Raw genomic sequence first — 11,439 nt, forward strand, 5'->3', positions numbered from 1 at the left:
CTCAGCCCTCCCCACCTCACCCATGCTTTTCAGGGCAGTACATTTATAAAGGGGAAGGAGCCGGATGGTGATGATTCAGGAAATTTGCAGCCAGAGCTAAATGAGAGCCTCATAATGATGGTGATTAAAAATTAACGCCACTATTTGTACAGCGATTTGGGTGTCCATTTTGCACCCATGAATTAATTAAAAAATGAAAACACAAGCGCTTGGGATAATAAGTTCCAGGGCACAGAAGAACAGGCTGCGAAGTTCCAGAGGGGACATCCAGGGACTGGGGCACTGCTTGTGCTGTCTGCCTTTGGACAATGGGATGCTGGTCTCCCTCGGGAGCCCGGGGGATTGTGTAAACAGGGGTGGGAGAGACAGGGGGGCGGTGGGAAGGACAGGCAGCTCCCCCAGCCTCTCTGAGACTCAGAGAGGCTCTGCAAACCTGCACTTCTCTGGTTTTCTGTTTGCTCATCTGTGAAAGGGGTGAGCTCTTCGGAAACTCCATTTCCAGAGGAGAAGGTATACTAGTTCCCTCGGATTGTTGTAACAAATTATCACAAACTTGCAGCTTAAAACAACAGAAATACATTCTCTGCTGCCTTCGGGAGGCCAGAAGTTGGAGGTAATGGTGGTAGTGGTGGTGATGGTGTTATCACGGTTGGTTCCTCCTAAAGGGTGTGAGGGGGTCTGGTTTCCAGCGGTGGCCAGCAGTCCTTGGTGGCCCATGGAGGCCGTGTAACTCATCTCAGCCTCTGTCTTCACATGGCCTCTCTGAGTCCCTTCTGTATCTGTGTGCCTCAAATACCTCTTTTTCTTTTATAAGGACATCAGTTGTTGGGTTTAGGCCACACCCTAATGCCAGGAGGATATCGTCTGGAGCTCTTTAACCCAATGACACCTGTGAAGACACTATTTCCAAATATGGTCACATCTGCACATTTGAGGGGTTAGGACTTGGACTTTCTGGGGGAACCAGTTCTGTGCATTACAAAAATTGTGTGAAATGAGCAAAAACCATGAACGCAGGGCGCCACCATGTTCTTTCACCAAACTAAGGAGGGAATCCACCTTCCGCTGGTGTCTAGAGGTGGGACAGGGCACCCAGGTAGAAGGCAGGACCTCAGGAGGCAGAGCAGCTGGGGGTCTCCTTCATGTTCATCCCTCATCTGTGAGCTCCAGGAGGCCACCAGAGTCCCAGAGAGCACCTCAGTCTGCATCCCCAGGGCATCTACTCAAGGGCTGTGGGCTCCCAAGAGGTCCCCTCTCAGCTTGCCCGACTTGTCACCTTCCACTCCCCTCCTCTAGCCTGGTTTCTGCCAAACCAGACCCTGCCATGTCCTCAGCTTTCATGTTGCCCCATGGCCATGACTTTGTGCTGCTGGTTCCCTTCTCTGGGAAAGAGTCCCTCCCCATCATCACCAGACTCCTCTGAGATCTTTCCCTGCCCCCCATAACTCTCTTGTATCATATGGTTGCGTCCTCCACTTGCCATCCTCAAGGCAGAGATATGGGCCTGGCACAGAAAGGCACAGGGGATGGTCACGGAAGGATCTTGGCAGAGACCTGGGTTTGAACCCCGTCATTGTCCCCTCCAAGCCCTGCCCTTGGCCGCTCTGGGCCTTGATTTCCTCATCGGGAGGCCTGCCCTGCCAGGCAGCTGTGAGCCTCCACCAAGCCTGTGTTTGTTGACAGATGAATGTATTCTCGGGACAACTAATCAGTGCACAGGAATAAGGCCAAGAGAAGCGAGGCTGCTGCCCCAAGGACCCCTGTCTCCACCCCCTCGCAGCCCTGGAGCTCTGCCTCCCCCAGAGAATGTGGTCAGAGCTTCTGGAAGTGCCCCTCCCAGACCTGCCCTGGCTCCAGGTGTCTCCCTCTCCAGCTATTTTCTTTTCTATCTGGAGTTCAAAAGAACAGGAGCCACAGCCACAAAAAACAAAAGCCAGCAGGCTCCGTCACGTAGGACCAGGCCTTCCGGGCGGTCCTCCTCTCCCAGCTGGGTCCCGATACCCGGGAAGGAGGGCTGCGGCTTCTGCTTCGAGGACATCCAAGGCCAATGTCATTCTTGAGCACAGCAGCTCCAATTGGAGGCGAAGCCAGTTTGGGACCAGAGCAGGGGGAGGGAGACCTATCTGATTAGTCTGAAAATGCTGCTTTGAAAGCAGTTTCAGATGTCCACAGCCCTGCAGGCAGGGGTGGTGTAATAATAATAAAACAACATTTGCATAGAGATTTCACAAAGCACTTTCTCAGGGGTGGGGAGTCACTAGGGTGGCCCAGTGGAATCCTGGCTGGGAGGCCAACCGGCCTTGGGTTGGTTCCGCCCTCCTGCCAAGCTTGCCACTGTGTGCGAAGTAAACAAAGGGCTATTCATCCGAATATTTCCGATTTCTCCGGACTTCATTCCTTTCCCCTCTCTCCCATGAAGAGCTCACTCCAGGCCTGTCACTAAGGCCAGAAAAGGGGTGTCAGGGGGTCCTAGAGGGAGGGGTTGGCTGGGATTCTATGGGAAGAAATAAGATGGTCAGGAGGGGGGCTCCCTCTCTCTGTACCCCACGCCCTCTGGCCCGCAAGCTCTGGCAGAATTGGAACAGCCTTGCTGTGGTTGGTTTGTGCAACTCTGAATTTGCTAACCTGTGGCTGTCTTCGTGTGAAAGCATGAGCCCAGGTGTGGTAATGTCTGTGCACATGCCGTGTTCCTGTCTGGTGACCTGCAGAGATGAGCATTGTGTGGGCTTTGCTAATCCCTCCCCATCGGGGTGGGACTTAAGTACACAGTGTGGGGGTGAGGGACCCCGGGGCTCTGCACCTGCTTGGGTGCAGGGTAAGGCAGCCCCAGCCCCACTCTTGCACAGCCCAGGCTGCAGTCACCTGCCACTGGCATCCCAGGAACAAGGGAGACACATCAGACCCTGGCCCCTTAAGGGCTGCCAAGCAGCTATATAGGGTCCACCTGCAGTGGTGCTAGCAGCTTCTAGCAGTCCCAGCAGGAGATGGAAGATGCAAGAGGTCATTGCAAGGCTGGAAGGGTTTACCTTCGCCTTCAAGAAGGATGTCGAAATGCAAAAGGGCACTGGGCTCCTGCCTTTCCAGGGCATGGACAGCGAGTGGGGCAGGGCTGCCAACTGTCCCCAGCCTTCTCTGCAGGACTCTGCTTTGCTCCCTGATGGGGCTCGCTTCTTTCTGTCTTTCTCTCCTATGGCTGCTGGGTAATCCATTTTTCAGACTGAGGAGAGACACAGAGAGGTGGATTGAGAGACGCCATATGGGCCTCCCAAGCCCCCAGGCTGGGCTTGACCCCCTCCTTCTCCTCTGTTTCAGAGCTAAGGTGTAATGTTAAGGCCTGGAGGCTGGCTCGGGGGTTCGGGAGACTACCAAAGGGCCTAGATTTGGAGCGTCTCACAGGCCTGAGCATGGGAGAGTTTTAGGTGGCACTTGTGATGGAGAGGTGAAGGCCCTCACTGAAGAGGACAGACAGCCCCCAGCCCTGAGGAAGCTGCCTTCTCCTTTCTTCCCTCTCCTTCCAGAGTCAGGCTCAGCTGTGTGCAACTCCTTTGCTAAAGGGCTGTGTAAAAAAGGTAAGTTAGTGGGCCTGGCCTGGGTGTTGAATTTGCACCTGTGAAGGGGAGGTTGGAATGGGACTAAATGTTAGACTTATAGGTAGATGAAGGACACGTGGGTGGCTCCACCAAGCAGCCCACCTCTCACAAAGGCTTCCCCGTCTCAGTGGCACCTGTAACTACAGCTGCCTTGCTAGGGTGGGGGCATCTGCGATCGTTCCCAGGAAGCTCCAGACCTCATCACTCCCTCCTGTTTTCTCCAGTTAGGAGAGTGGCCGCTTTCTCCCCTAGTTGTCTCCTCTGAGTATGAAAACTGGTCAATTGTCCCATTCATTCTTTGTGGCCTAAGGTAGCTCTGGCCACTGTCTTTGAAGTGCCACCAAAAAGCATCTTTTACTTCTACCCCAACGTTGACAAGTAACACCCCCTCCCCAGAAGCAGTCATTCTGGGGAGACTCAACTCAAATGCAGGGTTTCTCAACTTTTTTTTTTTTTGGTTTATGGACCTCTGAAAGAAATACATAGTTGAAAAAAAAAACACTTGCTTCAGATTTCAGGGAGCCCCCCTGCATCCTGCCTGTAGGTCTAAGCTAAGAAAACCTGCTGGTGTGGATGAGTTTAGGGCCTGAACTTGGGATCTGAACGATTCTGTCCCTGGGAGCTGGGGGGCTGCTGGGGGACCTGGAGCCATGTCTGCCCACCTGCCTTGTTTGTTTGGGGGCGAGCCCTAGAGACAGGGTGAGAGGGGCGAAGAGCTCATTGATCACCCAAAGCTCAGTGTAGCCAGGATCCACCCCCCACCCCCCACCCCCGGCTTGATTGTGAACTCAGTGGTGTGTCCTCAGCTTGGCCCATCACCTTCTAGCACAGTGGTTCTAGTGATACCCCCTTGCAAAGAAGTAAGACTGTGGTTGTGGAAAGTCAGAACCCGGCTAATCAAGGGCCTGGGACGGAAGGTAGGGGAAGTTAAGGAGAATACTTTCCCCACTCCTCAAGTTCTGTCAGAGACTTGGCCACACTTGAGGCTGGTGCTGCTTAGAAACTTAGAAATTGGGTGTACAAAGTTGGCTCTCATGTCCCTCGGTTAGGTCTCTGGAATTAGAAAACATAACCTTTTATAAAAACTGACATGAAAAGGCCTTTACTGAGCACTTGCTATGTGCAAGGGCAGGGCCAGCTGGGCACTGAGGGCTGGGGCACCCAGCCTGCTCTCTGGTGGGAGGAGCTGGGGTTAGGTGCTGTTGGACTGCACAGCGGCAGCTGTCCCATGCCTGGGCCTTCCTGCTGTTTGCCCTTCAGAGAAGGGCACAGCAGGCAGAGGGGACAGGTGGACAAAGGAGTGTCCACACAAACAGTGGCCTGTTAAGACAATAGCTTATCCTTCATGGTCCTTGAACCCCAGTTTTGGCCCCCACTGGGGTACAGGCAAAGGGAGAGCCACTAAGGAATGAACTCCAGTGCTTTCTGGGGGTTCCCTGGAGGGCTGAGCTGGGCCCGGCTGTGGGTGATAGGGCCTCCCAGCAGCTGCTCTGGTGCCTCCAGGGAAGCTCTGCCCGTTCTGGCATGAGCGACGGGAGAAGACTGGTGTGTAAGCACTGGCGTCGGGAACTGTGCAAGAAAGGTGACCACTGCGGGTCCCTGCACCAGTGCAACATTGCCAGGATGCCCCAGCGCTACTTCTACTCCAAGTTCGCTAAGGTCCCTTCCAGGCTCTGCCCTCACCCCAGAGGCAGCAGTGCAGTTGTGAGATGGGAGGGAGGTTTTCAGGGGGGACCCAAAGGAGACTGGGCATGTTCCAGGAGGCCAGCTAGGCCTGCCTGAGCCCTGAGTGCCTCCTTCCCCAACCCTCTAAGAAATGGACCTGCACCCCAGGAACTCTGCCCTTTCCTGCTCCGCCAGGATCAACATACACACCAAAGGGAAGGGGGGTGTTGCCTTCCCCAGTCCTGGCTGATCACAGACCCAGGCTGACTGCTGGGAAATAAATCTCGGAATGGGCTGTCTCTCAGCCCAGGGAGTGCAGCTTAGCGCTTTCCTCGCATCGGGCCTGGGCGCCGCCTTCACGATGCCTGCCGTGCCCATAAAGCCCCAGTTGCACTGTCTGCTCTTTCCACTGTCTTGCTATTTTAACTCTTACATGTGTTTTAGAAAAAAACTTTCCATTTGCATAAATGAAAAACTAGCATCACTTGCTGGAAACGAAAGGTAACTAAACAGACCCACAAAGTTCAGAAGTCCAGCCCTAAAACTGTCCCGTGTGGTCAGGTCTGGGGCAATACCATGTTACCTCCCTTCTGGCCTCAAGTCCTCCTTTTGACCAAGGGGCTACTGAGGAAGGAATTGCAGCAACCCTCCCCTCATTTAAGAATGGAATCTGTGGATGCGCCTCAGGGCTCATCCTTCCCAGTAAAATTCTACAGCTCAATCCTTTCCAGAGCTGAAAGGAGCATTAAGGATTAACCAGTCCAGTGGTTTTCAAACTGTGTGCCAGAAAGAGTGACCTGCAGAGAGAAACTGGGCAGATCCCCAAGGACACCCCTGGCTTAGGAGGCTCAGCTTCCAGATGAGGCTTGAGCCAACTTCAGGCCCCCACCCCCAGGCAGCTGTCCCCATTAGTGCCTCAGGGAGGGGCTTGGGGACATGGGAAGGAAGCAGAACATACCCTAGACCAGCAAACACCCCTCCTGGGCCAACATTCTGTGTCCTGCCTGCTCCCGGAGACGAAGGTGTGGCAGTTCCCAAGGGCTTCCCCATGCCTTCCTTGAAAGACTGACAAATTTATCTGGAGCCTCACTCTCCAAGGCCGTTGCCCAAATGTAACTCTTTCATTATAAAATACCTCTTAGTTATTCTCTTGGTACCCCTTACTTGGATTTGTTTTGGGATAAGAAACTATAGGGAACAAATACAGGAGTAGGGCCAGGTCCTCTTCTGCCCTCAAATACCTCTGGTTAGTGGGGGACAGACACGTAAACTGATGGTCACAGTATGTAACATACGGTTCTGATCTTACAGTAAATGAATGAATATCTCTTTGTAATATCATTATCCAAGTTCTTTTTTTTTTTTTTTTTTTGACAGAGACTCAAGCTGTCCCCCTGGGTAGAGTGCCGTGGCATTACAGCTCACAGCAACCTCCAACTCCTGGGCTCAAGCGAGTCTCCTGCCTCCGCCTCCCAAGCAGCTGGGACCACAGGCGCCCACCACAATGCCCGGCTATTTTTTGGTTGCAGCCATCATTGTTGTTTGGCGGGTCTGGGCTGGGGATTCGAACCTGCCACCTTAGGTGTACGTGGCTGGCGCCTTAGCCCGTTGAGCTATAGGTGCCGAGACATTATCCAAGTTCTTATTGGATGCAAATTGTTTAATTATAAAGGTATTTGGGGGAGGTGTGGGAGTGGGAAAGGGAGGTTGAAGGGACCCTGATGTCTATCCAGGGTCTTTGGCAGGCGGTGGACCGTGCCAAAGGACAGGCCGAAGGGTGCTGCTGCCACCTGCTGGCCAGGCAAGGAATGCAGCGACATGCTGGGAGCTCCAGCACAAAGGCAGGTGTATAGACGGCCTCTATTATAATCTCCACAGATCCAATGGATGTGGATTGAATGCTGGAAGACTTAGAAGACTCACGCCCAGAGTCAGCACTCTGGCCAGGGCTATACGCTGGTGATGAGCAAATACACCCTCCACCAAAGTGAGGAAGCCAAGTGAGAGTGGATGTGACCTTTCCCATTTCTGAACATGGGTATCCACATTTGCAAAATGAGAGGGCTGGGAGGAACAGTGGTTTTAAACCCTTAGGCATGAGGGGTCTCCCCTGCAGGGGAAATCTTGCCCTGCAGAAGCCCAGCATATAAAATGGATCTCTTTGGAGCAGTATGAAAACCCGTGGAGAAGACACCATGGATCTCCTTTGAGCTTTGAAAAAGTACTGAGTTGTAGACTTTAGAGAGGATAAAGTTGGAAACATCCATTAATTCTCAGTTTGCATAAAGGGAAACTGGGCTGAATCTTCCCAATGCTTCCTTCAGATCTTCCTTCCTAAGAGATATCTAAGAGGGTTACTAAAACCACTCCTGGGTCACCTGTGCCACAGGGCTCACTCCTTTTAGGAGACTTGGTCTAATCCACAGATCACAGCACTCGCTTAGTATACTGCAGGTGTCCCTTGGTGAGTGTGTATTTTTATCCCTATGGCAACTTGACACAGCACTTTGCATTGCTTGGTATTTCCATTTCAGAAAGAACTGGGCCCTGGTAGGCTCTGGAAGCTGTATAGGTTTTGCAGCAGAGAGGAACAGAAGGCCTTAGTCACAGCGCATGGCAACTTCTCCACTTAACGTCATAGGTCTCTTCATTGTTTCCTTGCCAGGAGCCTCTAAGGAGGTTCCTTCTGCATACGTGGTCCTGCCCCAGCTTTCCTGGATTTGAACATTCACACCCATGCCCTGCTTAGCAAATTTTACTGGAATCCACCCTTCTTAGATTGCAGGAAGGATCCGGCATATCTTGCTATCTTCAGAAAACTGCTGGTGACAGTAGAAAAGCCAGTAGCTTATAAGCATGTGAGGGGCAAGGCCAAACCTGTTTGGGAGGTGGCGGTAACTGTGATGAGGAGCCCGCTTACGTACAAGAATGCTGGAATTTTCAGGTGACTGCAACAACAAGCAGTGTCCCTTCCTCCATGTGAAGCCAGCCTTCAGGTCCCAGGATTGTCCTTGGTATGACCAAGGTTTCTGCCAGAATGGTGAGGCCTTGAAAGATACAAAGCACGGTGGTGGTGGGGTGAGGAAGGGGGCTCAGCCGGGGAGGGAGGGGCCATTTCCCTGATGAGGGGAGCACACTGAAGTCCCAAGGGAAAGCCTTTCTGCAGTCCGCCCTGGCTGCTGAGATACCCTGGGCTTCTCTGGGCAGGTATATGTGGATTCAAATCTTATCTTGGGTATGTATGGGTCCTGAGGGACCCAAGTGCCAATCTTATTTTGGCTACCTGACCTTGAACAAGTGACTTGACCCTGAGAAGGCCTTGGCACAGGGTCCAGCCTATGGGACATGCTCTGTTCCTTCTCTGAGCTCTCGTCTCTGTTCCTTTTGACCACCTGGGAGGACCTGAGTTTCACTTAAGCATGTGAGGCAGGTTCCCCTGCCAGGGTCCCTGTGCTCTAGGCACCTGGGTTCATCCTTCAGCTATGCTATTCCGAGTTCTTAGCACTGCTGGTTTGGAGGCCTGTAGAGGGGAGCATGCCTGAAGGAGGGTCAGCAGGATTATGGGGTTAGCCTTCCTCAGCTGTACCTTCTACAGCTAAATAAACAAGAAGCAGCAAAGTCAAGTCCATATCCACATAAGTCCAAGACACAGCATGTTCAGGACTTGCCAACTGACACCTGTCCCAATACACTCTGAGGTTCCCTTCCCCCATCTCAGTCTCGTGGCCAGAAGTGGGGGCTTCAGGGCACTATGGAGAAGATGGGGAGATCTACACCCCCACCCTTCTTAGGAAGCTTTCACCTGCTTCCCCTCTTGCTAATGCAGAGCCTTCTGGTCATTTTCTCTTTTCCAGCAGGTCCCCTATGTAAATATCGCCATGTCCCCAGAATAATGTGTCTCAATTACTTAGTTGGCTTCTGCCCTGAGGGGCCCAAGTGCCAATTTGCTCAGTGAGTATGACTCTCCAATTACCAACTCTCACCAGCTTGCCGGGCCTGGCCTTATGGATCTGGATCCTTCCATGCCCTCACTGGCCCCTGAAGGAACACCGTCTGGAAAGCTTCTGCGCATGGTGTGTCCCCTGTGCTGCTGCCTGTCCCTGGTGCCCTCAGTGCTGCTGGCAGCACTGAACTCTAACCACCCTTTTAAAGAGCACTCATGCTGGGGTGGGTGTAGATCTTTTCACAGACCATACTAGAAACAAGAGTAACATTTAACACCCATTTGTCCCCAGTCCTCTGCAATTCTCCCTCCCTCCCTGGCTTGGGGAGGGCTCCTTCCCTGAAAGCTTCTGAAATATGAAGTCTGCAGCGGGCTGCGGCAGAGCATGCCAACGAACAGGGGTGGGAGGCTAAGAGCCGCTGTGATCATCTCTCTCTACACTTCCCAGTCCCAAGATGAATCTTTTATTCAACTGGAGTTACTTAAAGGTGAGTGCGGGCAGGCAGGTGCTGACGACCTGTCCCTTTACGCTCCTCCTGCTCACAAAGCGAGCCATGGTGCCTTCCCACCTGCTCTCCACCTCTGCACTCCCTGCTCTGGGTAGAACTCTCAGCTCACCAGCCTCTTCTCCCTTCCTTCTCCTTGGCATGGAGATATGCATGGTGTGTGTGTTTAAAGAAAACAGGGCCCAGCTCAAGACTTGCTTAAGGTCCAAAGGTGGTTTTCTGAATCAAGGCCAGCCCTGCAGGAGAAATGTGCCCACTCCCACTGGGAATGTGTGCACTAGTCCCTGTGGAGACATGCGTTCTCCGTGGATGGCATGCGCTGATGACAGCTGACATCAGGTGTCAGCAGACCACGGCCTGCGGGCCGAGTGTGGCCACTGCCTGTCTGTGTACAGGTGGGAAGTATGATTTTTAAAATATAGGGGGGGGAAAAATAATCAAAAGAACATTATGTAATGGGTGAAAATGTTAATTCCAGGGCTCATAAAGAGCTGTTTTTATTTACATGTTGCCATAGCTGTTCTGGAGATTAGCGTGGCAGAGTTGAGTGGTTGCCACAGAGACTTGATGGCCCAGAGTTTTAAATATTTGTTATTTGGAAATATATATATATATAAAAACTATTTGGTCACTTAAAAGAAAAAATGTGCTGACTTCTGGTCTGGATGACTGAATGGTGGGCACCCATGTAAGTGTGATAGAGGCCAAACAGAAGCACAGATGCCGGGCAGCTACTGAGCTTGGGAGGGCAGTGGCTGGTGGGGGAAGGTGGCCCCTGCAGGCTCTGAGGGACCTTTAAGGTGGGGAGGCAATGTGCTAGACTGCCAGGAATTTATAAGCCCCTTTCTAACTTTCATCTAGAGGTCTGCTTCTGCCAATTAAAACTGTAACTAAAGGCATTTTGAACCCTGGTTTCACCCTGGATATAGGGCCAATGCCCAAGCCTCAGCATAAAGCTGCCATTTCCAGAGGACCTACCTGCAGTAGGGATTTCCCCTCAACTTCACTTGATCTGCAGCTTGTGAACCTGCCCTGGGATTCAGCACCTCCTGCTTCTGCTGTGGAAGCTCCCAAGCCCCCTTCAGTGACAGAGTGCCTGCTCTTTCACCTACGGGACAGGGCCCGGGTTACCTGTTCTCCTGCCTGGAGCTTGGGGCACAAGAGCAGGGCCTGTTCTACAGGGTGAGCAGAGGAGCTGGCAGGGCTGGGAGGGGAGGGGTGACCCAAGAGCTGGAGGACGCAATTCCTTTTCTGTAGCATGCAAGAAAACTGCACTGGGGTTTTAAGAGAGAATGGGGTGATTCCGTAATGGTTACAATGTGTTAAGTCTTGACAACCTAACTCTATTCACATTTTTAGTCAGGTTAAGACCATTTGTTTAAAAGAAAGTCATCTTTCATTTCTTCTTCTGTTGCTTAGACATGTCTTTAAGACTGGGGTAGGGACAGAGTTTGGTAAAGGGAAGAAACGTAGCACCTTGGATTTCTTTTTCTGCTTCTGCTGTATCAGAAAGAGAAAAGATAAGAGGGCGTCTAAGTTGCTCTGAGCTTTGATCTCTTCATTCTGCAGAACAGGCCTATCAGGATGGCAGGTTAAGAGAGGCAGAGCCTCTGCCTTTCCTGCACATGTGATGTTATGTGTTTGCAAGTGCAGAGCCCTGTTCTCTGATTGTGATGCTGGGCATGAACCTCAAGGTCTCGCTCAGCTTCATTTACAAGCAGCACCCGCGTCCTCA

At 52.3% G+C, this 11,439-nt stretch overlaps 1 protein-coding gene across 1 annotated transcript; it reads left to right on the forward strand.

Moving 5' to 3' along the window:
- Positions 1–2,991: 2,991 nt before the first annotated feature.
- Positions 2,992–9,210, forward strand: CPSF4L (cleavage and polyadenylation specific factor 4 like). The gene is given in 6 exon segments (XM_003786164.1): positions 2,992–3,094; positions 3,519–3,569; positions 5,094–5,130; positions 5,132–5,243; positions 8,199–8,295; positions 9,113–9,210. Coding segments are annotated over 6 exon segments (498 nt in total).
- Positions 9,211–11,439: the final 2,229 nt, after the last annotated feature.

Source organism: Otolemur garnettii, unplaced genomic scaffold (assembly GCF_000181295.1).
Source record: "Otolemur garnettii isolate 467f Iridium unplaced genomic scaffold, OtoGar3 scaffold00018, whole genome shotgun sequence".
NCBI lineage: Eukaryota > Metazoa > Chordata > Mammalia > Primates > Galagidae > Otolemur > Otolemur garnettii.